General features: G+C 50.8%; 3 protein-coding genes across 17 annotated transcripts in view; 1 reads left to right on the top strand and 2 right to left on the bottom strand.

Moving 5' to 3' along the window:
- UBXN11 (UBX domain protein 11) overlaps positions 1 to 8,764 on the top strand; it is a 33,631-nt gene extending 24,867 nt beyond the window's left edge. For 11 of the 14 annotated variants that reach the window (XM_047792728.1, XM_047792732.1, XM_047792733.1 and 8 more), the window contains 7 exons: positions 5,069 to 5,283; positions 5,567 to 5,644; positions 6,628 to 6,745; positions 6,833 to 6,957; positions 8,241 to 8,314; positions 8,385 to 8,525; positions 8,597 to 8,764. In XM_047792728.1, coding sequence (XP_047648684.1) covers positions 5,069 to 5,283; positions 5,567 to 5,644; positions 6,628 to 6,745; positions 6,833 to 6,957; positions 8,241 to 8,314; positions 8,385 to 8,525; positions 8,597 to 8,750 — 905 coding nt within the window. In that variant the 3' untranslated portion in view covers positions 8,751 to 8,764. The remainder of the gene's footprint in view (positions 1 to 5,068; positions 5,284 to 5,566; positions 5,645 to 6,627; positions 6,746 to 6,832; positions 6,958 to 8,240; positions 8,315 to 8,384; positions 8,526 to 8,596) is intronic. The other 3 variants (XM_047792734.1, XM_047792731.1, XM_047792730.1) reach the window with 1 other exon arrangement.
- A 712-nt stretch (positions 8,765 to 9,476) lies between these two features.
- SH3BGRL3 (SH3 domain binding glutamate rich protein like 3) lies at positions 9,477 to 10,886 on the bottom strand. Its single transcript, XM_047792741.1, has 3 exons — positions 10,761 to 10,886; positions 10,027 to 10,194; positions 9,477 to 9,912 (listed from the first exon to the last, which is right to left on the bottom strand). The coding sequence occupies exons 1-3, from the start codon at positions 10,806 to 10,808 to the stop codon at positions 9,847 to 9,849; spliced, it is 282 nt and encodes a 93-aa protein (XP_047648697.1). The 5' UTR covers positions 10,809 to 10,886; the 3' UTR covers positions 9,477 to 9,846.
- Positions 9,477 to 27,481, bottom strand: part of CEP85 (centrosomal protein 85) — a 38,176-nt gene continuing 20,171 nt past the window's right edge. For both annotated transcript variants that reach the window (XM_047792724.1, XM_047792725.1), the window contains 8 exons: positions 21,117 to 21,269; positions 20,767 to 20,921; positions 19,551 to 19,665; positions 18,445 to 18,495; positions 15,720 to 15,827; positions 14,361 to 14,586; positions 10,761 to 13,841; positions 9,477 to 9,912 (listed from right to left, as the gene is read on the bottom strand). In XM_047792724.1, coding sequence (XP_047648680.1) covers positions 13,681 to 13,841; positions 14,361 to 14,586; positions 15,720 to 15,827; positions 18,445 to 18,495; positions 19,551 to 19,665; positions 20,767 to 20,921; positions 21,117 to 21,269 — 969 coding nt within the window. In that variant the 3' untranslated portion in view covers positions 9,477 to 9,912; positions 10,761 to 13,680. The remainder of the gene's footprint in view (positions 9,913 to 10,760; positions 13,842 to 14,360; positions 14,587 to 15,719; positions 15,828 to 18,444; positions 18,496 to 19,550; positions 19,666 to 20,766; positions 20,922 to 21,116; positions 21,270 to 27,481) is intronic.

Raw genomic sequence — 27,481 nt, 5'->3', positions numbered from 1 at the left:
CCGGCTCTGTGCTTTACACACAGAGTACGGCCAGCTCATAAGCCACTTGTAAAAGCCACCCAGCCACAAGCTCCCTCTGTGTGTCGTCTTCCTTCTTTTGCTTTTTGATTCTTCCACACAGAGGGACCTCGATTTCACTCTCCTGCCCAATGAACAACATGTTTTTCACTTCCAGCAGCTTTTTCTCCTGGAACCCTCCCACCCTCTTCCCTTCCTTTCCCCATGGCCTGGTCCCCAGCTGCTAGCCTGCTCCCGCCCTGAGGACCCTTGGGCCCATGAAGGTAGCCTCTGGCTGGCCCTGATGCTCTGGCTCCTTTCTTTGGCTCTCCCTCTGTCGGGTACCACTTCCCATAGGCCCTGGGGCAGCAGGCCAGGGGAGAGGTGAGCTGGGGTGTCTGTATTGGGCAAACTGGGGCTGATTCTAATGTTCTGAAGCCTGGGAGTCCTATCTTAGGGAGGAGGGCCAGTTGGGCCCATGCAAGGGCCCAGGGGAGAGGAAGCTCAGCCCCTCCCACCCTTCCACCAGCGGGGCGAGCATCAAATCGGGTGCCGGGTGCCAGGTGCCTCAGGGTACACGCAGACCTGAAAGGGCAGCTCTGCTCTGGCCATGCTACTTTCAGGTCAGATGTTGCTCTGGCCGTACCACTTTCAAGTCAGGTGTCGAGCCTCAGGGCTGAAAGCTCCTGCCAACTTTGAGCTCCTGACCCCTCTTCCCCATCCTCTCTGACCTCCTCACCTCCCTTCCCCCATCCCCTCTGTGCTTCCCTCCCCTCCCCCATCAAGTTCCTGCCCTCCCTCTCCATCTCCCTCCCCCGAGTCCCCCCACCTCTCCCAACCCTTTCCCCCAGGCCCAGGCTCCTGCCTCTTCCTTCCACTGCTCAGGATGCTACCCTGACCCCTCTGTGGGCTGTAGCTGGCTTCACTTGTCCCTGGGCTGCCCTTGGGCCTCTGGGACTGGCCTGGCCTGGACCCCTGGCAGGATTAGCTCCTTCCAGCTGCATTCCCATTAGCTCCAGCCTGTGCTGTGTCCCCTGGGTGCCTTGTCCCCTTTCCTCCCCTCCTTTGGAGCTCAGCTAAACCCGACTTGCTGCAGCTGCCCCGGGCACGTGGTTAGGGGCTCTGGCTGAGGAGTGGGGCCTGGTCAGATCGGACCCTGCACCGTGTATGGAGAAATTGCTTCACCTCTGAGTCCACATCCTTATCTGCGATGTGAGGAGATGCTATCTTTGATCCCTAGGAACTGAGAGCACTGAATGCCCCAGCATATGTGGAATGTTCTCGCCGGCTGTGTGGTCAGTCAATAGTGACCATGTCCATTTGCTTCTTGGCGCCTCCTGTGCTCGAGTGCCCGGCACAGGGCTTGACCCAGAGGCCAGCGCACGTGCACAGGCAGGTGATTGGCGGGCGGTGCCCGGGTGCCCTGGCCTGGATGACCCAAGCCTGCCGGGACATCCTCTGCGCAGGATGACATGGGGACGAGCAGCACCGTGCTCAGCAGCAGAGGCTGGAGAAGGCAGATCTTGCCTAAGTCACAGGCTGGAGCTAATGGGGGGCCTGTGTTCTCTCCTCTGGCTCCTCTGAGGGGCAGAGTGAATGTAGGTGAAGTCCTCATAGCAGGGCCTGGCTTGCAGGTGGATGGAAATAGTGGGTCTGTTTCCTGGTCTACAGCCTTTGGCTGCGGTGCCGGGCAGCCGGGTACGGCCTTGGGGTAACTAACAGCAGCAGGTGGGCCTCCTGTGACAGTGCGAGGAACCAGCCCAGGGTGGGCTCACCACTCACCTGTGCCTAGTGGCAAGGTCTGGCCCTCCTCTGGGTCCCTGGCCCCCCCAGTGGCAATTACCACATGCCATTGTCACTGTTTGTCACCCTGTCTCCTTCACTCAAGTAGGAGCTCTGGGCACGGGCATGGCCATGCATCTCAGGGCGTGGCAGGGCATGGGCGCTCCAGGCATACTTGCTGAATGGCGGGTGAAGGGACAGATCCACTGCTTCTTGAGCCCCCACTGTGGGCCAGGCCCGTGCCTAGCCTGTGTTCAAGGCGTGCCCAGTGTACTTGGTAAGAGAAGTAAGCAAACACAGTGACACCAGCCTGTGACAAGGGCCCAAGGGCTCCAGGAACCCAGCAGGAACAGGGGCCCAGGCCCAGATAGAGGGGGCTCCTGGGGAGGCCTCTCCAAGGAGGTGATAGGAGAGGGCGCTGAGCCCTGTGATGAACAAGGAGGTGGGCTTTCAGTGACAACAAAGCCATTGTTTGCCAGGCATTTCCTGTGAGGCTCACCAGCCTGTGAAGAAGGGGCTGTTATTGTTCCTCTTCCATTTTACAGAAAAGGAGGTTGAGGCCCCGAGACACTGGCCCACATGCCCAGGATCACACAGCCTGGAAGCTGGTAGCACGGACTGTGTGGCTCCAGAGTGTGAGCAGAGGAGCTTGTTGAGGGCAGGCTGGGGAGCTGGTGCTCTGAGGGTCCTGGGAGTTGGGTCAAGGAGCTTGGACCTGACCTCTATGCCTTGTCACTCCTCTTTTAAGTAAAATCCTGGGCTCTCAAAAGTTGGATGAGGCCCCAAAGGTGATCTCCCTGCACTGCACCCCTCCTTGGAAAGGAACCCCAATGAGCAGCATCTGAAGAACCAGCCCTGAGAGGCAGCCTGCGTGGTCATGAAGGACAGAGGCTTAGAGTTACCTGGGCCCTGCAAGCTGGGTGACCTGTTGCACATCACCTTACCAGGCCCAATTTCTTCATCTGTAAAGTGGGAGCAGCAAGACCTGTTTCTAGGTGCCTGGCACGTAGTAAAGACTGAGTCGGCATCACAGTCAGGTCACCCCAGGGTCTCGGCGGCATGAAGTTTCCCCGGAAAGGAAAGCTGCTGCTTGGAGAGGAAATGCCTTGCTTGACCTCTGCCCTGCCTCCTCGCAGGCTGGCTGTGTGGCTGTGTGGGCCAGGCTTCTATTAAGCTTCCCTGCTGTGAGGTGGCCATGCCAGGCTCTTCCTGCCTCATTCAGTCCTGGTTTGTCCAAAGATGCTCTTCCTTCTCTTGGGCCCTTTGTCTTGCCTCCGCTCTGCTGCCTCTGATACCAGCCTGACCTCTTGTACCCCACCCCCCCTTTCACTTCTCCACGCCCGAAGCCTGGCTGGGAGCCTTTGGGGCTGATTTTCTCGGCACACTTTTCTTTTCCCTTTCTTTACTTCCTGGCATCCTCCCTCGCGCTTCCACTTGCCCTGAAAAAAGCCCAAGCCTGGGAGGCAGCTGAATTAGCAGTCCATGCATCTAAATGGTCCTCTTGGCTCTGTTCCGTGTGGCCTGCTTGGGCCAAGTCATCTGCCTCTTTAGGCTCCACTTTTGTCCTCTGTAAGAATGGAGGGATGGGGGCAGTTGTTGAAGGAGATGAGCCTTTTCTTTCTTTTTTGGCCACCCTGCGGCATATGGAATTCCCAGGCTAGGTATCAGATCCGAGCCGCAGTTGCGACCTGTGCCGTGGCTATGACAACACCGAATCCTTTAACCCACTGCCAAGGATTGAATTAGTGTCCCAGCGCTGCAGAGACATTCCAAACCTGTTGCACCACAGCAGGAACTGCGAGATGAGCTTTTCTGTTGTTATTTTTAGGTTTACCAAGGTGTTCTGAAAGTAGTTAGTTGCTAAAGGAAAATAGTGTCTTGGTATCGTTTTAACTCATGCCAGTGATGCCCAGGATGTGATGATCTGTGAGTTTTTCTTGGGGATCTCAGGGACTCCAGGGGACCCCAGGGGGAAGTGGGAGACAGGTAGGAAATGTAGCAGCGGGGAGGCTAGCTGGGCTTACTGTTTCAGCAGCCACAAAGGCAACAGGAAACCCACATCTGTACTTCCCCAGTACAACCACTGCACCGGTGTAGGGAAAGGAATTGGGTCCCCAGAGCCCTGACCCACATCCTTCCGCAGCCTGGCTGTTCTGGTGAAAAATAGCTTCCGTGAAGGCCCAGGAAGTCACTGGTGTTCTGTAGGGTTACACCCTTGTAGATTCTGGCTTGGGGGCCAGATCCCTCAAGGCCTGAGAACAAGCCCCTGGCCTGTCCCCCATCAGCGTCCCACCTGCTCTGTGCCCTTTCTGCTCTGGCATCTGCCCTGGCTGTCTCCACCACCCCCTCTGCACCCCCTGAAGCTTAGGAGCAGCTGTATGTACAACACATTTTTCAGAAGAGGAGCCCACAGCTGCCAGTTTGTCAAAGGGGTCTCTGACCCAGAAATGCATGCACAACTCAAGGTCTGTCCCATATGTGTTCTGCCCAGCAGCTTCCCTGACATCCTCCCCAAGAGCCATCTGTCCCTGCCCTGACCTCCCTCTCCTGATAGTGCAGATGGGTGGGAAGAACAGGCTCCAGGATCAGTCCCCTCTTCTAACTTGCCAAGTGGCCTGGGGCCAGTCATTTTTCATCTCTGTGGGCCTGTTTGCTCATGTGTGAAATGGAGATAAATAGCCCCTGCCTCATGGCCTCCGGGTTAGCTCGGGGCCATGTGTGCACGGTAGAGTTGGTAACGGTAACTAAGGTGGAGAGATGCTTGTTTGAACCCTTCCGTGGTCATCTTGGACCCTCCCAGCCATCGAGGAATTATCACCCCCTCCTAGAAGAGAATGTTGTCATGTAGAGCATTAAGTGACTTGACCAAGGTCACATATGTAGAAGCAGAGGAGCTGGAATTTGAACCCAGACAGCTGGCAACTCTGCACTGTGCTCTTCAGCTGCTAACCCAGCGCCTGGCACATCTAACCTGGGGCCCTGCTCCTGCCACTTAACTGCGTATGCCCCTAGGCCAGCCGTGAACTGCTCACTCTCAGTGCCCTAATTTGAAAAATGGGGACAGTTATAGTCTCTACAGCATAGGGTTGGTCTGAAGAGAGAATGGGGTAGCATAGCAACCACCTGGCGCAAAGTAAATGCTCAATAAAGAGACAGCCATTAGTATTATGTGGTGGAAGTTGCGTTCCTCCCTGGGTGGTTGCTTAAGGAGGTGCTGGGGCGCATGCCCGGCTCTAGAGCACACAGCAGCCAGGAGGAGAGGCTCATGGGTGTTTGTTCTCTTTGCCAGGGGACTCATTGGTACCCCCTGAGGTGGACTTTGACAGGCTGCTGGCCAGCTTGAAGGATCTCAGTGAGCTGGTGGTAGACAGTGACACGCAGGTGACGCCAGTGCCCAGCAGAGTGCCACACCATGCTCTCGAACCCATCCCACTGAAGCTCTACCGGAACGGCATCATGATGTTTGACGGGCCCTTCCGGCCCTTCTTCGAGCCCTCCACACAGGTAGGAGTTGTGGGAGGGGAGACAGGCCCGTGCACCTTCAGGCTGCTCTGGTGGCCCACCACCTGCTCACCATTAGTTGGAGATAATGGGGTCCCAGCTCACCCCTGGCACCCAGGCTCATGCACAACTTGCAGAGCACCCCCTGTCCAGGTCCTGGGGCTCTCCTTCCAGAGTGTGATCCACAGAGTCAGCCTAGGGCCCAGGGCCTGCCTTCTAGGCAGCAAGCAGGGTGGAGGGTGCCGCACAGATCCAGCCAGGCCTCACCCTACCTCTTCCCCTGCAGCGCTGCCTTCGAGACATATTGGATGGCTTCTTCCCCTCAGAGCTCCAGCGGCTGTACCCTGATGGGGTCCCCTTTAAGGTGATGGGCTGCTCCTCAAACCACTCGCTCCTGGTATGGGGATTTTGGAGGGGGTGGTGATGCTTCCTCAGGCATCACCCAGTCTGGGATGGGAAGCCACTGCCTCATCTCAGGGGATTCCAATCTGATGACCTCCAGGAGGAGAATGAGCCTGAAACCAGGCTGGGAAGGGAGTGGGGAGGCTGCGGTGGCCATAGCTACTACATCAGCAGTTGGGGAGACACACGGCTGAGCAGCAGGCAGCGCCCCCTGCTGGTATCCTGAAAGCACAGTCTTCTGCTGCGTGGGACCCCTGGCCCTCTTCCCCAGCACTCAGGACATCGGGACAGGCCTGAGAACGGGGCACAATGAGGAGTCCATGCGAAGGAGGCCTGGCTTCCCCCAGAGCCTCCTGGAGTACCTGGTTGGGGTGGAAGGCAGTGTCACGCGGAGGGCAAGTGTTGGGACTAAAGGACGCTAAGTGGAGTCAGCCCCCTGCTGTGGGGGGCGGTGGGCGGTGAGGAGGGTGCTGGGCTGGGAGCACATGAGGCGGCGTCCCAGAGGGTGGTGAGTTAGCTCCACAGTGAGGGCATGCGAGGGAGCATGTGCCACCACGGCTTGGAAAATAGCATGAGTCATGACCGGGGGTGTTTGAGGCGGTTCATGCTAAGCTGGGCTTGGCCCTCTCCTGACACCTTCACCCCTCCGCTCCTGCTCTGCTCCTGTGAGGAGGGGCTCTGTGAGGAGGAAATCAGTACTGTGGCTCCAGCTGGCATGATAAGGGGAGCCTGCGGCAAGAGCAGGGCCCAGGTGGGTGAAGGCAGCGTGAACTGTAGCTCTCTTGCTTTCTTCCTGGGCCTCAGTTTCCTCATCTGTAAAATGGGGATTGCATCAGACCATCCCTTGGGCCTATTCCTGGGGCCTCTGTTTGGGCAAGCAGGTATGGGGCTGGAGCCCAGGGCTGAAGAGCTGTGTCAGCCACTGCTTTCCTTCCTTCTTGCCAGGTGAGTGACCTGCGCGATCAGGTCTACCCAGAGAATGGGCTGGACCCATTCCCAGGTGAGGGCCGCGTGGTAGGCCTGCAGAGGATTCGAAAACCCTGGGACAGGACGGAGCACCCAGGTGAGCTCAGCCCGAAGGCAGGTGCTGGGGTGCCCTGAGCTCCAGGTGGCCTCCTCCACTGTCACTCACAGTCCCTGCCCTGGCCAGGCTCCATTGCCCTCCCTGCAGGCTCCAGGATGACTGCAGAGAAGTTTCTGAACAGGCTCCCCAAATTTGTGATCCGACAAGGCGAGGTGATTGACATCAGGGGTCCCATCCGAGACACCCTGCAGGTGAGGCCAGCCCTGGCTTCCCCAGCCTTTTTGGGGGGCTTTATCATCATCCATGCCCAGCCTACCAGAGTGGCAGCTTATCTGGAGGCTCAGGTTTGGGGGTTCCTGAAGACGACCTGGATGGAGAAGTGAATCCCTCAGAGCTATTCCACTGTCTCCTGGAAAGGATGTTGCTGGTGAGGGCTCTGAGCTGGGACCAGAGAGCAGATGGCCAGTGCAGGGGTATGGCTGGAAGAGGGGAAAAATCAGAGGAGTCTTGGCTGGGAGTTAGCTCAAGTCCAATCTGAAATACTCCTTCCTGGCCTTCACAGAACTCATCATCCTCTCTCCTCACTCCCTGTCCTGCTACTCGCCCCCCCACCCCCCGCCCCGGTCTCCACCTGTGAAAGGTACTAAACCCGTCTCTTAAGGACTCTGCCTTCACCGCACAGGGCTGAGTCCTGTCAGATCTGTCAATCCCCAGAACTTCTCCTGAATCCAACTCTTCTCTCCATCTGCACCACCTACCCTCCTAGTCTGGGCTCCCACCTCCGCTCCTGCCCTGCCACCATCCTCCCCCAGCAGCCTCTGTGCGCTTTTAAAAATAAACTGGGGAGTTCCCTGGTGGTGTAGTGGGTTAAGGATCTGGTGTTGTCACTGCTGTGGCACTGGTCACTGCTCTGGTGCGGGTTCAATCCCTGGCCCTAGAACTTCCGCATGCCAAGGATGTGGCTTTAAAAAAAAGAAAGTATAAACTGGATCTTGGCTCTTCCCTGTTGAAACCTTCCAGTGGTTATTAGGTAAGGCCTGTCATTCCTTTCTGGTCCTCTTTCTACCTCTAACCTTTTCTTTCTTCCAGTCCAACCTGATTCCCGGTTTCAGCCACATGAACTGCTGACCCTTTCCCAAATATTTCACCTCTTTTCAGAAGCTTCCCTGAGCTATCTGGAATATCTTTGCTTCCCATTCCATTTCTAAGGACTCCTCATCCTTCACTCACTGCTCAAGTGTCATTTCCCCAGGGAGGCCCCCCCTGACCCATGCTGGGTTGGGCATCCAGACTGGTCACTGTGTGGGGTTCTGTCTCCCTCACTAGGATGAGGGAAGGGAATGATGGGATTCCCAAAGTTTCCCTTCCACTTTCTCTCCTTGGGCCCCAGTTTGCACAGAACAACCCCCCTCCTCCTGGGCTCATTTGTCTCATCCATCCCTGGTTAGGGAGAAGTCCCTTGTAAGGGTTGGGGGTAGGGTATGACTCTGGCAGGGCCCAGGGCTCTGTCCACGCCATCTATGATGCTTTCCAGAACTGCTGTCCATTGCCTGCCCGGATCCAGGAAATCGTGGTGGAGACGCCTGCCTTGGCTGCTGAGCGTGAGAGGTAAGGACCCTGGGATTGGGCCATTGGGAGTGGGGGTAGGGGGAGGCATTGATGGCCTCTGGGCCTGCAGGAGTCAGAAGTCGCCAGAGTCGCCGGCGCCCCAGCTCTCCATGCTGCGCATCAAATCTGAGAATGGAGAGCAGGCCTTTCTGCTGATGATGCGGCCTGAGGACACCATCGGAGATGTGCGCGTCCTGCTCGCGCAGGCCAGGTGGGTGTGGGGCGCGGCTGGCAGCCCCAGGGAGCGGTAGCCCCGCCTGATCCGTTCTTTCCTGTCCCCAGGGCCGTGGATGCCACCACCTTCGAGATCTTCAGTACGTTCCCGCCCACAGTCTACCACGACGCTCTCACTCTGCTGGCCGCAGGCCTAGTGCCCAGCGCCACACTGCTGCTTCGGGCGCACCGGGCCCCGCGGCCCGCCCCCCGCCCGGAATAAAGCACCCGCCCAGACACTGGCTGCTCCCGCGAGGCTCTCTGGGCGGGGCAGCCAGGCTTCGCCAGCTCTGCCGGGGGAGGGGGCGGCGCCGACCCGCCCCCTCCGTAACTCGAGCCCAGCTGCGGGCTTGGCCGCTGGGTCTTTGTCCTCCAGGTTCCTCTTTCCGCCCAGAAGGGCTGGCTGATCCTGGGGAAGGAGGGCCAGCCCCAGCCCAGCCTCTGTTGGGGTAGTAGCGCCTCAAGTGCAAGCGTGCAGCCAGCCAATCCCTGCCAGACATGCACAGAACCACCGGCACACGGGGACAGTTCCTCAACACTGTGCACCAAAGCCACTGCCCCCACCCTGGCAGAACTGCAGCTGGGCATCCATTTCCACGACACATCCACACCTAGCTGGTCCACTGGGACACAGGCAGCTGGGCACAAGGCACAGCCATGTTACTGACTGGCATACAAACATGCAGTAGACATGAAGGCACACACGTGTCATGGTCACCATTGTATGCATGTGAACTGGTGCGTGACCCACACTGTCTCTAGAAACCATTGGTCCACACAGGTATGTATGTGCTGGACACATTTCCAACACATGCCTTATCACGCACGCAGGTGCCACACAGGACAGCCAATTGACCTGTCCACAGGAGCACAGCCTCAGCACAATCACATCTACCAGCCTTGCTCAGGGCAGGGACCCAGAATGCCCAGGCACACCAAACAGACACGGTGCCAATGGAATGGGACATTTAATTGTTTCTGCGGTGCTCCCAGATGGGGATTGCGGGGCATTTGGCAGAGCCCTGGCTAATGGAACCAGCAAAGGTGCCCATTAGCCAGTGCCAGGAAGGGTGGCAGTCTCAGGACCTGGCTGACAACAGCCAGCACTTGGGCTGTTAATTTCTGAGACTAGTGGGTAAGGAATGTTGCCTTCGAATGGAGGAGGGGCTACAGTTAGGAGAGGGGAGAAAGGTCATGGGTTAGGGGGAGGGGATCCAAGGTCAGAAGGTTAAGAATACCAGGCGGTTGGTCACAAGGTCCTTCGTGGCTGGGTGATTGCTAAGGGGAATGTGGTGACGGAGTCCGGGCGCTGGCTTGGTTCAGGACAGTTTCAGGAACTCCTGCAGTGTGTTTTGTTCCACAGCCTCCACGAAGAGCTCATAGTCCTGGGGGAAGGGAGGAGAGGAGGTCACCTGCGTGCTAGTGCTTTGTCTCAGGTCTGACTCTGGCTGGCAGTCCTCTTACAACATTCCCTTCACCCCCAACTCCTGGGCCCGTACCCCACAGTACTGGTCCCCGTTGACAATCTGGGGAGGGGTGGCCTTGGGGTTGCCCGCCAAGGCTCGCATCTCATCCCGCAGGGCGTTGTCCTGGGAGATGTCCACTAGTTGGTACTGGATGCGCTTCCCATCCAGGATGCGGGTCACCTCGCTCTGCTGGGACTTGATCTGGGGGCAGAGGGCGGGCAAAGGTTAGTGAACAATCTGGAGGTTTTGGGACAGTGGCCAGGAGCTTTTGTTTTCTTGTCCCCCTCCATACCCTAGGGGAGGGCTCTGGCCATTAGGAGTTGGGAGGATGAGTCAGGCTTGTGGTGGTGTGGGATGAGAGAGGGACCACCAACCGTGGGGAGGAGAGTCAGAATGAAGAAGCTAAGTGGGATAAATTCAGGGTGGGGAAGCCAGGAGCTCAGCAAGAAGAAAGCAAGGCATGCCTGAGTGGAGGCTGGTAAGGGGCCACCCCGGCCCCAGGTACACACACAGTGGAGAGGAAGGGCAAGATGAGGACATGGTCAAGGATCAGCCTGGTAGTTGGGGTGCAGAGGACCCAGGAGGCCGGAAGGAGGTGTTCAGTGTTCAGGAAGGGGCCGCGAAGCCTGCCCCCGCAACCCGACTTAGGAGGCCTTGCCCAGCACCTCGCCTCCCCCGCCCTGGGGGCGGGTCCCAGGCGCTGGTCCCGAGCACCAGGACCGCCGCCCGCGCTCTCCCCCAGCGCCGGGCCTACGGCGCGCACTTACTTCGCGGGAGCCGGTGACCGACGTGCTGTAGACGCGCAGGCCGCTCATGCTGCGGGTGGACCGACAGACCGAGAGACAGGCAGACGGGTAGCGGTAGCAGCAGCTGCACGGCCTGGAGACGAGGCCGCCGCGCTCGGGAGCGGTTTCCTTCCTGCTCAGCCCGCGAGTCACCGCTCTCAGGACCAATGGGTGGCGCAGACAAGCGCGCGGCTGGGGCGGGGCCTGCGCGACCCCGCCCCGCGCACCAGCGGGCCCCTTCCCCTCCCCTTCGGGGTCCCAGAGCGCGGCGGACCCCAGCCCCACGCAGGGCCGTCCCCTCCACCCCTCCCGGTTCTAGGGCTCATAGTGTGAGGCTGCGGATCAACCTGACAGTAGGGTGGGGCAGGGGCGAGCGTTTGGCAAAGGCCTCCTCCTCCGCCTCGCCCGCATTTGCTGCACCCAACTAGCCACCCCCGTGCCACGACAGCGCTGCTCAGGTCCGGGCTTTGAAGTCTCGGCTGTTTCCAAACCTAAAACTCTCCAGCTAGGGGCCTCACCCCAAGGGACCACCGCCCCATTCCCCCAGGGGCCACCCACACAGAGCTAACCCAGCAGGCACACCACAGCAGGGACAGCCCTTGCTTAGACATTTTCCCCAAAGTTCCTCTCTGCTCAGATAGGCAGGTTTAGACATGGGTGTAGCAGCAGATGGGGCCACACCCTCAAGGAGCCAGACGGAGACCAAGGTAAGAAAGAGGCTTCTAGTTCTGGACTGGGTGGAGGCAGAGGTTGGTGTCAGGACTCCTCAGTCTGGGACCTTGTTAAAGACCCACAGTTGGTCTTGGGGTGGCCCCAGCTCCACCCCAATTCCTTGCTGTAGGTGGTACTTCAAAACTCCAACTCCCAGCAAAATGCAGGGAGTTCAGAAGGAGCAACCAGCCCCACTGTGGTGACTCAGCCATCTGTCTGGGGTTGGACATGACTCCACTCTGAAGTCCTCCCAGGTCCAGGGCTCTGAGAATAACCCAGGAAGACAACCCCAGCTCCTTGAGGCAAACACAGTGCCCTGCCTTGCTCTGGGGAAGCCACTTCCTCAGAGCGACTCACAGGCAGCAGACTTCCTCCTCAGAGGATTACTGAAACTCAATGACAAACTTGCTCCGACTCAGGGCAGCTTCACCCAATCAGAAGTGCCATGGGGAAAGATCTCATCTGTCCCCACAGAATGAAAGAGGAGCAGAAGCAGCAGAGATACAGACACGAGAGGCTTGATCTGCCAAAGTTGCCTCCTTGCTGCTGTTTGGAGAACTTGGCTAAACCCCCAGGCTTTGGCTCCAACAAGCCAAAGTAAGGGGTGGAGTACGAGATGATGGTAATAGAAGGCGATGGAAAACTGAGGACTTTGTTAAATTTTTATTTTGTAATCAAAATAGGCAATACAAACCAGTTGACATAACAAGGGTTCATATAAATAACTGCTTATAAATTCTGAGGAAAAATACCCGTGAGCATGGTGGCTGGGCTCCCAATACAGGGTGGAGGCCAATCAGGCAGCTCTGCTTTTAGGAGGCAGAAGTCCAGAGACGGCTGGGTGGGGCTGCTCTAAATGGAAGGGATAAGTCACTCCATAAATAAAACACAAACTTGTAAAAACATTTAAGAAGGGTCTCATTCAGGCCCAGGAGTGAGGTCCAGGACGCTGCCCCGCCAGCCCAAAGCCTAGCAAGAATCCACTGGCTAGATCCGAACTCCTGAACAACTCAGTGCCACCCCACCCACCTATGGCTCTGGCTTGGCCTGGTTCCAGATCTAGAGGCCTGGGGCTGGCCCAACAACCAGATACAAACAACTGCAAGATGCTCCCTCAATGAGGAGGCAAGAGAAATCAGAAAGCAGAGGGTCCAAAGACCCCAGAAAAATGAACAACAAAAAACACTGAAAGCTGTACCTTAAAGCTGACCTGTACTGGGTACTCTGAACTCTCAAGGAGCCCACAACAGGAAAGGACTCCCATCCCCAAACACAACAGAGGCACAAATCAGAAGGCTGGGCACCGCACCCAGCCCTAGGGGGAGGGGGTGAGCAGCTTGACAGTTGCCCTGTGGTATCCTGGGAGAAAATCCTGCCCAAACCCAGAACCACAGAGTAGAGTTTGCACTTAAAGCCCAAAGAAGGGGGCTACCTGGCCGGCCTGAGAACAAAGGAGAAGGGGGCTCTGCTGACCCTATGATCAGGGCCCCAAGGACACAGGGCAACTAGAATGGAGTCTCCTGTAAAAGAGCATGGTAGCACAGATGAAGGAGCTCTGGTTATAATCCCTAGGCCCCCAGTTTTAGTGAGTACTTTGCTAATGAAGAGATTACCCTGAGGCATCTGTGAGAACAAGAGCCCTGAGGAAGCAGTGAGATTGGGCCTAAGAAAACCCAGAGCCAGCTCAGGTCCCAGGAAGGCTGGCACATGGGGCCTAGGAATTCTCAAATGGCCATTGCTACTGGTACTCAGCCTTTCTTGGGCCCTCTAAGGAACTCTGGGCATCAGTAGGACCAAGATGTGGAGTGGGAATGAATGTGGATCCAGCCCAAAGGATGGAGCAGGAGGTGAACAGCCTGTTTGCCTTCGACGTCAGCCTACAGCTGGAAACAGTCTATGAGGACTTACCAGTCTACCTGCAAAAGTTAATTAGTAACTCACCCTCAAAGGGTGAATCAGGATGACAGAACAAATGCAATCCAACAAGGCAAAGCCAGTGCGGGGCAGGGCAAACAAAACTCTCTAATCAGCCCTTGCCCCCAGATGCAGGCTCACACCTCCCCTCCACTCCTCTCTGGGAATAGCAGCAAATAGGAGGCAAAAGATTGTCAGAGCAGGACCTGCTGGACCGGGCTCTCAGCAAACCAGATTCTCCCTGGGGGAACACAACCTGTCCCACCCCCAGCATTCCTCACTGTGTGACACAGTTTTCTCCCATGTCCTGGGCGTATCTGTCTGACATGGTGGTCCTTAAGTCTTCAATATCTCGGCGTAGCTGTTGAACCTCTTCTAGTTTCCTTCTGATCACATCCGGCTTCTGCAAATCTAGCTGAATCCCTGGGTGCTGTGCAGCTGGGGAAGAGAGCATTTTAAGAGAATAGTAGTAAGTCAGTCAGGGGATGCTTTCATGTGGAAGGGGCAGTATGGATAGGCAGTACTCTAAGGCCCGTGGTCTTGGAACATGGCACTTTTTTTCTTTTGGCCTCACCTGTGGCATGTGGAAGCTCCCAGGTCAGGGATCGAACTGGCACCACACAGCAACCTGAGCTGCTGCAGTGACAATGCTGGATCCTTAACCCACTGAGCCACGTGAGAACATGACACTTTTTAAAAAACACCTAGTGATAATGGGCTGAAAACTTGTGCCTAAGGGCCACTTTGTCTTGCATTCAGGTACCCCCATAAGAATGCCTGTTTCCAAAACAGATTTACTGAACATCTACTTTGCAAAACATAAAAACTCCCAGATGGTGGTGACCAGGCCTAAAGAGCCTAGTTCACACATTACCCTCAGGATGGGAAAGGTGAACAGGGGTGAAAGGAGAATGAAAGCCACTCTCTCCTGGGTCCAAAACTGGCCTGAGGACTCACAGTGAATGCCTAGGAGCAGGGAGAGATTGGGGTCATGACCCTGGGCCCTCTGGGTCACAATGCTACAGACAGCCTGCAGATCCTGAAGGCAACTGGCCAACTCCTGGTGCAGCTCAAATGCCAGCTGAGCTGTGTCTGATGAAGATGGGGACCCTGGTTGAGCCTGGCGCAGGTGTTCTTGGAGTGTCAGATTCTTCTCAATGAGGTCCTGGTTCTGCACTGAAAGCTGAGCAGATAGATAGGCAAGCACATTAACCAAGGCCCAGGGAAAAGTAGAGTATCTGTGCATGAGTGTGGGTATATGTTATATACGTGTGTGGAGGGGAAGCTATGAGTCTAAGGAGATGTCCCCCTCTCCAACCCTACCAAAAGGCTTTGCACACCTGCCCTTCCTCCTCAGTATCAGGCCTAGTTTCTCCTGCAGGTAGGTTGTGCCCACAGGGCTGCAGCACTGGAGGGTAAACTTGCTCCCCAGCAGACTGAGTCATCGGCTTCCAGGTTTCTGTTCAGGAACCAGAGAAGATACTCCTGCCCCTCGGAACTCTATCTGAAGCCAGTCCCTCAGCCAACTATGTTAGCCAGGCTATTAGAGAAGGCTTAACGTGAACTGTGAAATCTGAGGAGACACTGGTTTCAATCTCTCCCTGCCACCCTGACAAAAGTGGCCACCAGCCAGCCTGATCAGTGTGTGTCAGAGGAATAAAGTGGGCAAGAAAGACAACATGACCCCAGTGGGCACTGGAGAAGCTGGGGACCTGGAGGACACAGTGCTGGAATGTGTCCTGTCTTTTCAAACCATCACCTAGGTGGAGCCAAGCTTCAGTACAGAGACCAGATATTCATGTATATTTGTGTCTCTTTCCCTTTCTTTCCCAGAACAGTTTAATGCACTCTCCTTTCCTTCTTACTTCTATTCTGTTTTAAAGACACCAAACAGAATTCCTCCTCCAGTCTCAGCCCTTCACCCACACTGGGCCATGTTACAATCCTAGGTCTGGGAGACTCCTCCTTTAGCACTTGGCCACTGAACTTGGCAGCTCTGTTTACTCCATGAGGATCACCAAACCTTTAATCTTGAAGCCTTTATCCCCAACCCCATAAAACTGTGGCTGCTGAAAGACAAAATGAGAATGATTTTCCATATCCAAAAAGCATTCCTAGATAATTATGGCCACTCAAAGACAGGCTTAGGACTTTTAATATAAAGGATGATACAATGTCCCTTCTTATTCCTCTACCAAAAAAGTTTAGCAGGGACCTCTCAAACATGGGGCTCTCATGGGAGGAGGTATGGGGAGGGTACACAGAGAAAGCAGGTTTGTAAAGGCAATACCAAGAGGCCTAGTTGATGCTGCTCACCTCTTTCACGGCTGTGCGAAGCTGCTGCAGGGCTGTCTCCCTCTTTTGCGCCTCTTCTTTCAGGGCCTGGCTTGTTCCTTCTTCTTGAGCCACTTCCTGCTCTAGGCTCTGAATCCAATGGCAAGGAGTATGGGAGAACACACCAGGAGTAACAAGTCTGGTTCAGACCATATTGCCTCTGGTCTGAACTATATACATAGTAAAGCTCCCCACACCCACATACCGCTGCTAAGAGATTATTTTAGAACAGTCCTGATCTGTGACTTCCCATCAAGACTCTCCTCTAGGCCCTGACCATGTACCAATAGAGGCCTGCTCCTCAGCAGAGCATTCCAGGCCCTTACCTACTTTTCTATCTATACTCTTTTTACCCTCCACACAGCCTCCCTCCACTCCAGTCATATCAAATGACTGACTGGATTCCTCTCCCAAAGTTTCCAGGTTCAATGTTGTTGCTCCCTCTTCTTCTCTTTTGCTCAGAATGCTCCTCTGCTCTGCTGGTCCCCTGGGAAACCTCCACCTGAGCCTTCCTCAATCCAATTAATCCTAATCTTGCCCTGATACTCATATCTCCATCATGGCTCATGAGCACATTTGTTGGTTATGCACATGATTCCTCCCTCCACTAGACCATACTTTCTGAGGGCAAGAAAGTTTCTTGAGTTTAATTATTAATTGACCACTTAATGCTAACAGGCACTGGGGATAATGAAAAAGAATACCAAACAGTCCCTGTCTTTTGAGAAGCTCACAGCCAAATGCCCTCAACGATATTGTATATTAAATGCTTTTGACAGCAGAAATTATCACAACATTGTAAATCAACTATACTTTAATAAAACTTTAGGGAAAAAAAAAAAAGATCATACAGCTAGTAGGCGAAAGGGCCAGTATTTGAACCCAACCAATCTGGCTCCATATGTAAATATATATGTGTGTTATTAAAAGAGAAACAGAATCTCAATAAATAAAAGGCATTTTACTGGAATTTAAACATATACACATAAAAAATGCTTTTGACAGAGATGAGCAGGGGCCAGAGAGGACTCTCACAGGCACCTAATCAAGTTATAATGTGTCTATATGTATATGTGTGTGTTGTGTGTAGAGGTAGTCAGGGTCAGGGGAGGGAGGTATTTACAACTGTTATCTTCTGCTCCTCATTCTGTTCATTCCAATTTCCCAGTTTTATTTTCCCCCCTTTTTCAGCTGCACCCAAGGCATATGGAAGTTCCCGGGCCAGGGATCAAATCCGAGCTGCATCTGCAGCCTATGCCACAGCTGGGGCAACAATGGATCCTTAATCCACTGTACCGGGTTGTGGATCAAACTGGCAATGCCACAGAGACAAGCTGGATCATTAACCACTATGCCACAGTGGGAACTCCTCCCCCAGTTTTTAAAATTGGAGTATAGTTGATTTACAACATTGTGTTAGTTTCTGGTGTACAGCAAAGTGAATCAGCCATACATATTTCCCCCAGTTTTGAAACTAATTTGAACAAATCAAGTATAAGTAAATTTCTGAATTTTTCCATTTTGTATTAATGAAAAATTTTAACAGTCAGGGAGAACATCTCACCACCATGTAATACCCAAAGTGACTGTTCTGAATCCACCTAATTCCACCAAATTCACCTGATATTTTAATTTGCAAAGTCTCATCACGGGTAAATGCACCATTTACGATGTTGTGGAACCTCAGGGTTCTAGAAAACATACTTTGAGATCCATTAAAAACTACTAAAATCTTGGGATTTTAAATGGATATATACACTCACTAGGCTTGACTACCTCCTTACAAGACTTGAAATACATGAACTAAATAGTACAGACCCACATAATAACAAAGGTAGGCCTGCGGCTTTCAGCTGTTCCTCAGAAGGAGTGCATTTCACCTGTTTTGGGTCCAAAGAGTACCTGAGTGAACCTACTGATCTCCTGGAGAATCCAGTTAAGGACACTCTCAACTCTGGCCCAATCTAGAAACTAGGAGTTATCTTTGGTTTTTCCTTATTCTTCAAGCCCCTACACTCTGTTAGTCACTAATTCCTCTCAATCTTACCTCCTAAAATTCATTTAAATCTACCCCCTCATATCTCCTCCTTGCTATGATGCATCATCCTTCAACATCTCTAGCTAGGATTTCCGCAACAGTCCATTGGCCTCCAGCTTGGACTTGTTCCAAGTGTCAGTCTTCCACACTCAAGCCTGAGGTGCAAACTGACCACATCACACCCTAATTAAATGCCACAGTAGATTCCCATGGTCCACCTAAAGATTGAAAGCTAACTTAGCTGGATAGTCTGACCCCTTCCATAGCCCAGTTCTTCATTTACCACCTCACTTCAACAATATCAAACTGCTTACAGCTCCATACTGTTTCATGCCTTCATGTTCCTACCCATGCTGTTCCTTCTGGCAGGTATTCCAATATCATCCTATCTCTCTCATCTCTGCCTGGCTAACTCCCTCCTTCAAGGCTCATGATCTCCGGAAACATTTCCTCGGCCTCTCTACTTCCACTGGCTCTTTTATACTCCCCCAGGGTAATATGGACATTACTCTCACAATACTGTGCTGAAACCTCTTCGCAACAAGACTATAGTCTCATCTTTGTACTCCTAACTTGAGCAAACTACCTAGCAGAGAAAAAAAGGGTTGGCTGAATTCTAGAATTCCACCATGAAGGCCTTCCCACCATGTCCCAAGGACTCAAGCACACCTGTACTTGTGAATGCAACTGATCAATCTTCTGTTGTTGCTTCTCCACAATCTGGAAGGCAAAGTTATCAAAGACGGCTGTTAGCACATGCTGACAGTGAGGTCGGAGGGTGAGAAGTTGCACTAGGATCCGTGGTCTGACTATTAGTCAGTAGCAAAAACAGGGTAAAGACAAGTTAGTTCTACCTACAGAAATATAACCCAGACTCCCCACCCTGGCTAACTAGCTTCACACTCTTATGCTCTAGTCACAAAGAGGTTTAAACAAAAAGGAATGTAGTGTGGACCTATGACCACCATGGGGAAGTCAAGTGGAGAGATAACCTCACCCTGATGAATGTAGACCAGTGGAATCAATTTCATACAAAGTTAGTGAGCATTCTGGTTCTTTGGTAAAGGACATGACTAAAAATTCAGTTTAATGAATCCTGCCCTATCTAGGGTTATGATAGTTATCACATAGCTTTGGTCACACTGACATTTCAAGGAGATGGAATTCCCTGGCAGCCTGGTGCGTTAAGGATCTGGTGTTACTGCTGTAGCCTGGGTCACTGCTGTGGCGTGGGTTTGATCCCTGGCTTGGGAAACTTCTGCATGCTGTGGGTGTGGCCACTGAAAAAGAAAAAAAAGGCGGGGGGGGGAGGGGCGGCGAGAACTTAAACAGGCCCAGTTTCCTGTACTTTGAGAACTCAGGTACTCTCTGGACCATTTCTGGGTCTTCTTTTTTGCTGACCTTCAACCAGTCTCACTGGCAGGCCCTGAGCTGCTGCTTCTCTGCTCGATTAAGGCCACCTCACTGGTGAGAACTCTGCCTAATACAAGAAGTTCTGTAGAAGACCTGAGCCATGAATGAAGTGCACCAAGCCTCAGTGTGCCATTTTGGAGCATCTAGTTTGGGTGTTCAGAGGTATGTCCTTCCCTAACTTTGCTTGCCTATCATAAGGATGAATATACAAAATGCAAAATGCTGGTGCAGGGGAGACTTCTTGGAAAAGAAAGAAAAACTCGAGGTGGTAGATCCTAGGGGGCTCAGGGCCAGAAATTCATGGTTCTTTATACACAATCTTCTCTTTCCTCTAAGCCTACACCATTACAGCGCTCAGTCACCTTTCGAAGAGAATCACATTCCTTCTGCCAGGACTCCATTTCCACTTTGGAACCTTCTCCCTGTTGAGCTGGATCTTCTCCACTGGTCTCCTCCACACACAGCTTATTTTGCAGGCTGAAAGACAGTGGCTTTTTCAAGTCTAAAGTCAGAAAGATGGGGCTTTGACTCCTGATTCTGCAATTTACTGTGTGTTTGGGGGCAAGACACTTAGGCCCTTCCAAGCCATAGCTTGGAATAATAGCCATAGCTATTATATCTGTTTAATGTCAGGAGTGCCACACGGAAGCTGCTTGCTCAGTCTAGGTTAGTTCCCTTCCTTAGAGGCCAGCATCTATACAATGTGCCACCAATTCTCTACCAGTCCAAGGCTCTTTTATTCTTTGTTTTGATATTTAAAAACAAATATTCATTACATGTATTTAAATTATAAGTCACACATGTATACGCAAAAATTCTACAAAATACCAAAAGAAAACTTTTTTTTTGGCACATATAGTCTGGGGCAAGCCCAACTCTGTCCCCTAACCTCACTTCTGACTCCAACCAGTGGTCCCCTCCCATGGATTCCCAATCTCTTTCATCATGGCCCATCTGCTGAGATAAACAACAGGGTTGCTGTGGTTGAATATAGGATGAGAAATCCAATCCATCCCATTAGAAACTGGATTTTGTCCAAGAGGCTGCTGAAACACAGCCTCCACATTTTCAGAAACTGCTATTAATATGGAGGAGGCTCCCAAGACACCCTGAGAGTACATTATAGCATCTTGTTTTGTTCTCAGAACCTGCTGTGGCAATCGAGAGCAATCCCTAGGGCTGAAGAGAAACAGATGCTCCTGGTAGCCTTTTAAAACGTGGATAACCCCCAGTCCTCAGCACCAGGATCTACTTTTGCAAATATACAGATACTCATTTACTAGTTTATAAAGTGTCTGCACTCATTAAACTGTTTATACTCAAGGATTATTATACCAGGTTCTGCATTGTATTCCAAAGAATACAGCAACAACCCCCACTGCACCATTACACTCCCCACATTCCATGTCAAAGACACGGTCCTTGCCCATAAACAGCTTTCCTATTACTTAAAATCCAAAGAAAATGAAGCTTAGAGAAGTAAAGGGATTTGCCCCAAGTCACAGAGGTAAAGAGTCGGGTAGCCAGGACCAAAACCTAGTTCTCCACTCCTTTCCTCAACCCCACAGGGGTATTTACCTATGTCTAGCAGGGGAGAATTCTGCTTCTCTCTGTCTCAGGCTTTCCAGTTGAACCTCCTTCTCTCTGTAGGCTGCCTGGGTCTCCTCCAGCAAACTCTCCAGCTCAGTCACTCTCTCCTGCAGCTCTGTGCTCTTCAACTCAGAATCCTTAAGCTGAGAGACAGGATTTCATGCTTAGGTCAACAAGCCAAGGAAGACTGTGTATGAGTATCTCAAAAAATTTGTAGTTCAGTTGTGGTGTGAGTCTGGGCCTGACTGTGTTGGGATATTCCTTTCAGGAAGCCACAAGGTAACTGCATGCAACAGAAGTCCTCCTGCTTGCCAGGTTTGCCTAGACATCACTGTTACCTGCTGGCTCTGCTTCTGATGGTCTTCCAGAGTAGGCAGATCAGCCAGGTAGCGCTCCAAGGTCTCGATACGCTGTTGCTTCTCCCGGTTCTGCTCTGACTCCTTCTGACATTTCTTTTTCAAATTATTGATATGTTTATCACGACCCTTGACCTATTGGAAAGAAATGTCAAGAATCTGTCTCCACTAACTCCTCTATGACCCTGAACATTAACTTTTTTTTTAAAGTAACCACTGCCTTTGCCCTTAGGGCTATAAATGTTTTCTACTACAATGAAGGGAAGAAGCTGATCAAATTTTGCCATTTGAGATTGGGGTATAAACTGGAGAGTTAACCCACAAGAACTTTTCAATCAAGGGCAAGGAAGAGGGGCTCATTGGGCAGTTTTTAAAAACTGGTAGCTCTACTGTATAATAAAGAATTTGTCTGGAGTTCCCTTGTGGTACAGTGGGTAAAGGATCTGCTGTTGCCACCGCAGTGACCCGTGGCCTGGGAACTTCCACATGCCTCAGGTGTGGCTGGAAAAAAAAAAAAAAGAATTTGTCTGGTCTTTGTCCAGGTTCCTGGGAGGTAACTTCTAAACTCTAAGTATTTCCCAAATAATAGGAGTGTTTTTGTTATTCATTTTGGACCACAGCCCACCATAAAAGGACTTATGCTAATGAGGATGACTCAGAATGGAGACTGGTCACCTAAAAGACCAATGAAATTGAGCCCAATTTCCTGTGAGGAGACAAGGACGGGAGACTGAATTCAATCATACCTACATAATGAAACCCCAAATAAAACTATGGACACTGGAACTCAGTAGAGCTTCCCGGTTGGTGAACACATAGATGTGCTAGGAGGTGACAGGCCCTGATTCTAAGGGGAAAAAGTTATGGAAGCCCGGCTATCAAGACTTTCCCAGACTTTGTTCTACTTGTCTCTTTATTTCACTTGTCCTGATTTATATCTTTAAAATAAAACTGTAATCCTACGTATAGGATTTCCTGTATTTCCTTGAGTTCTGAGTTGTTCTGGTGAATTAATGAACCTGAAGGGGTCATGGGAACCCCTGGATTTGTAGCCAGTGGGTCAGAAATATAGGCGGTCTATCTAGGGAGCTCAAAATTTGTAGCTGGCATCTGAGGTAATAAACATAGTCCTTGTGGGGACCACACCCTTAAACCTGTGGAGTTTGATGCTAACTCTGAGTAGTCTGTATCAGAACTGAATTGCAGGAGTTCCCATCGTGGCGCAGTGGTTAACAAATCCGACTAGGAACCATGAGGTTGCGGGTTCCATCCCTGGCCTTGCTCAGTGGGTTAAGGATCTGGTGTTGCCATGAGCTGTGGTGTAGGTCGTAGACGCGGCTCGGATCCAGCGTTGCTATGGCTCTGGCGTAGGCTGGTGGCTACAGCTCTGATTTGACCCCTAGCCTGGGAACCTCCATATGCCGCAGGAACAGCCTTAGAAAAGACCAAAAAAAAAAAAAAAAAAAGAACTGAATTGCAATAGTATATGTAACTTCCTTGTAGACATATAGCTAGTCTGTTCTGTTGTGCTAAGACGGGTAATGCATTCTTCCCTGAAAAGCATATATAATATAAAGCTAAGCAATCATCTGGAAGGGCTAATGAAACTGAACTCCTTGAGGAGGGGCTGTGTCCATTTTGCTTATAATCATACCCCAAACACATAGCACAGTGCTTAGCACTAAGTAGGCAAATCAAGATTTGGTGAATGGAAACTTTTTCTTCACTATTATGGCTTTTTCTCTGGCTTATGAAAAAGGAAGCTGGAGGAAGTAAAAGAAAGCAGGGAAAATGTAAGGCTCTGGGATATGAGTCCAGAGAAAGAGAGGGAGGGAGAGGGAGAGAGAGAAGCAAGGGGTTAAAAATAAGTATAAGTAAAAATCTATGTATAGAACTGTGAGACTCTAAACCTAATCTCCTTATCAGTACCGAGAACCCAAAGGCCAAAAACATTCCTGTCCCCAGTCTCCCCACCAGGCAGCAGCCTGAAGACTTTTTCTAGAGAGAGTGAAATAAGACATTCAGAAACCGACACTTGAGGGTTCCCAGGTAAAGAGGGCCGCTGAAGTCTGATTATCCTACAGGGAAACCTACCAGGCAACCACCATGAACCCAGAGCTTTTGTGCAGCTTTAAAATACTACACTCTTGGAGTCCCCGTTGTGGCTCAGTAGTAACAAACTCAACTATCCTGAGGATGTGGGGTCGATCCCTGGCCTCGCTGAAGTGGGTTAAGTATCCGGTGTGGCCATGAGCTGTGCTGTAGGTTGCAGATGTGGCTGAGATCCTGCATGGCTGTGGTATAGGCCTGCAGCTATAGCTCCAATTCCGTCCCTAGCCTGGGAACTTCCATGTGCTGCATGTGTGGCCCTAAAAAACTAAATAAATAAATAACAAATACTACACTTTTTTTTTTTTTTTTGGTGGAGGGGGCATGCCTACAGCATGTGGACTTCCTGGGCTAGAGATCACACTCATGCCACAGCAGCGTCAACTACTGCAGTAACAGTGCTGGATCCTTAATTCACTGTGCCACAAGGTAACTCCTAAAATACTACATTCTTAAATAGGAGCACTCATTCGTTCAAGGATCACCAAGCCTCTAATATGAAAGATACTAAAACAAAATAAAAAAATTCAAAGCAAACAAAAAACAACACTATAAGCGGACACAGATATCCCCAAACGTATAATCAATATAATCAGAGAGATGTTACATCCATGAAACGAAACTAGCAAAAAACACAATAAAAGAATACTATTCAGAAATATAGAGACATACATCAGGAGAAAGAAAAGAGTCGAGAAGAGACAACCCTGTGGAGTAGGACTGGGCATAAAACCACTTATTTTTGACATTTGATAAAAAGATTTGATAAGTTTTGATATTGTTGATATTTGATAACATGTTAGTTGTTTAACTTAGATACATGTATTATTTCGAGAAAAAGTTTCCTTTTTAACAAGGCTTTAAGTCTGTGCTGTACCAATGGCACCAACATCACCTGTGAGTTTACTAGAAATGCAGGATCTGGAAGTTCCCTTGTGGTACAGTGCGTTAAGGATCCGGCATTGCTGCAACCATGGTGCAGGCTGAAACTGCAGCAACAAGTTTGATCCCTGGCCTGGGAACTTCCACACACCACAGGAAGAAAGGGAGGGAGAGAGGAAAGGAGGAGGAAATGAGGGACGGAGGGAGGAAGGAAGAAAGATATGCAGGATCTCAGGCCCCCTCCCCTCTGAGAACTACTCAAACCAGATCTGCATATTTACCAAGATCTTTTTTTTTTTTTGGTCACACCTGTGGCATGCAGAAGTTCCTGGGACAGGGATCAAACCCATCCTATAGAAGTGACCCAAGCCACAGCAGTCATAATGCCGAATCCTCAACAACTAGGCCAGCAGGGAACTACTCCTCTGAATGATTCTTAAGCATACTGAAGTTTAAGAAGCACTGCTTTAAGAAGTGGTGTTAAGAAAGTTGGACAACTGGAGTTCCCGTTGTGGCTCAGTGGTTAATGAATCCGACTAGGAACCATGAGGTTTCGGGTTCCATCCCTGGCCTTGCTCAGTGGGTTGAGGATCCGGCGTTGCCATGAGCTGTGGTGTAGGTTGCAGACGCTGCTCGGATCCAGCGTTGCTGTGGCTCTGGTGTAGGCCAGTGACTACAGCTCTGATTAGACCCCTAGCCTGGGAACCTCCATATGCCTCGGGAGTGGCCCTAGAAAAGGCAAAAAGACAAAAAAGGGAGTTCCCATTCGTGGCGCAGCGGAAACGAATCCGACTAGGAACCGTGAGGTTGAGGGTTCGATCCCGGCCCCGCTCAGTGGGTTAAGGATCCAGTGTTGCTGCGGCTGTGGTGTAGGCCAGCAGCTGCAGCTCTGATTCGATCCCGAGCTTGGGAACTTCCATATACCTTGGTGTGGCCCTAAAAAAAAAAAAAAAAAAAAAAGACAAAAAAAAAGTTGGACAGCTGCATGCAAATCAATGAAGTTAGAACACACCCTCATACCATACATAAAAATAAACTCAAAATGGCTTAAAGACGCAAATATAAGACATTACATCATAAAACTCATGGAAGAGAACAAAGGCAAAAACATTTTCTGACATAAATCGTACCAACATTTTCTTAGGTCTCCCAAGGCAACAGAAATAAAAGCAAAAATAATGGTTTTTTTGATGGGACCTAATCAAACTTATAGGAGCTCCTGTAGTGGCTCAGCAGGTTAATGATCTGGCATTGCTGCAAGCTGAGGCACAGGTCACAGATGTGGCTTGTATCCAGTGTTGCTGTGGCTGAGGCATAGGCACCAGCTGCAGCTCTGATGTGACCCCTAGCCCAGGAACTTTCATATGTCACAGGTGCGGCCATAAAAAGAAAAAGAAAAAAAGAAAAAAAAAACTTCTAAGCTTTTGCATAGCAAAGGAACAAACAAAATGAAAAGACAATCTACTGGGAGAAAGTATTTGCAAATGATGCAACCAACAAGGGCTTAATTTCCAAAATATACAAACAGCTCATATAACTCAGTAACAAAAAAATTAATAACCCAATTGAAAAATGGGCAGATGACCTAAACAGACATTTCTCCAAAATAGATATACAGATGGCCAATAAAGCACATGAGAAGATGCTTATCACTAATTATTAGATAAATGAAAATAAAAACTACTATAAAGTACCATCATATTTAATTCTTTAATGATGGCTATCATTAAGAAGTCTACAGGAAGAGTTCCTGCTGTGCTGCAGCAGGTTAAGGACCTGGCATTGTCTCTGCAGCAGCTTGGGGCGCTGCTGAGGTGCAGATTTGATCCTGGGCCTGGCAGAGTGGGTTAAGGATCTGGCATGGCTACAGCTGTAGGAACTTTTCACATGCTGTGGATGCAGCCAAAAAAAAAAAAAAAAAAGCCTACAAATAATAAATGCTGGAGCACGTGTGGAGAAAAGAGAACATTCCTATTGGTGGGAATGTAAATAGCACGGTGGAAAACAGTGTGGAGGTTCCTCAAAACTGAAAATAGAGTTGCCATATATCAATCCCACTCCTGGGCATACATCCGGATAAAACTACAATTAAAAAAGGAGCATGCACCCCATGTTCATAGCAGCACTACTTACAACAGCCAAGGCATGGAAACAACCTAAATATCCATCCACAGAGGAATGAATAAAGATGATGTAGTACATATATACAATAAAATACCACTCAGCCATAAAAAAGAATGGAATAATGCCACTTGTGGCAACATGGATGGACCTAGAGATTATCATATTAAGTAAGTCAGAAAGAAAGATAATCTTCAACCACCAGACCAACAGGAAACTACTCCTCTAAATGATTCTTAAGCTTATTAAAGTTTAAGAAACACTGCTTTAAGTGGTGTTAAGAAAGCTGCACAGCACATGTAAATCAATGAAGTCAGAACATGTGGAATCTAAAATATGACACAAATGAGCATAGCTGTAAAATAGAAATAGACTCACAGATACAAAGAACAGACTTGTGTTTGTCAAAGGAGATGGGGACAGAGGAGGGAAGAACTAGGAGTTTGGGGTTAGCAGAGGCAAACTATTATATATGGGATGGATAAACCACAAGGTCCTACTGTATATAGCACAAGGAACTATATTCAATATCTTATGATACGGAGTTCCCGTCGTGGCGCAGTGGTTAACGAATCCAACTAGGAACCATGAGGTTGCGGGTTCGGTCCCTGCCCTTGCTCAGTGGGTTAACGATCCGGCGTTGCCGTGAGCTGTGGTGTAGGTTGCAGACGCGGCTCGGATCCCGCGTTGCTGTGGCTCTGGTGTAGGCCGGTGGCTACAGCTCCGATTCAACCCCTAGCCTGGGAACCTCCTCCATATGCCGAGGGAGCGGCCCAAGAAATGGCAACAACAACAACAACAACAACAAAAGAAAAAGACAAAAAGACAAAAAAAAAAATCTTATGATAAACCACAATGGAAAAGAACATGAAAAGAATATACATATGTATAACTGAATCACTATGCTAAAACTATACTTCAATAAAATTTAAGAAAACAAAAAAGAAGCAGTATGACTTTAGTTGTCTTTGATGCAAGTGGTCCAGAACTAAACATTATTATTAAACTTGTCCCCCAGGAATATCTGCATTAGAGCAACCTGTGAACAGAACCAAAAGATTTAGTTCCATTTTTTTCAAGGGTCGCACTTGTGGCACATGGAAATTCCCAGGTTAAGGGTCTAATTGGAGCTACAGCTGCTGGCCTATACCACAGTCACAGCAATGCAGGATCTAAGCCATGTCTGCAACCTACACCACAGCTCACGGCAACGATGGATCCTTAACCCACTAAGC

The sequence above is a fragment of the Phacochoerus africanus genome, chromosome 8, assembly GCF_016906955.1.
Source record: "Phacochoerus africanus isolate WHEZ1 chromosome 8, ROS_Pafr_v1, whole genome shotgun sequence".
NCBI classification, from domain to species: domain Eukaryota; kingdom Metazoa; phylum Chordata; class Mammalia; order Artiodactyla; family Suidae; genus Phacochoerus; species Phacochoerus africanus.
This window is presented reverse-complemented; position numbering and strand designations above follow the sequence as displayed.

Bases quoted from the DNA above. Each gene is read 5' to 3' on its own strand.
- SH3BGRL3 (XM_047792741.1), bottom strand. From the start codon at position 10,808: ATGAGCGGCCTGCGCGTCTACAGCACGTCGGTCACCGGCTCCCGCGAA. The intron at 10,195-10,760 runs GTAAGTGCGCGC...CTCTGCCCCCAG, and splicing joins CGGTCACCGGCTCCCGCGAA to ATCAAGTCCCAGCAGAGCGA. The intron at 9,913-10,026 runs GTACGGGCCCAG...CCCTTCCCCCAG, and splicing joins ACGGGGACCAGTACTGTGGG to GACTATGAGCTCTTCGTGGA.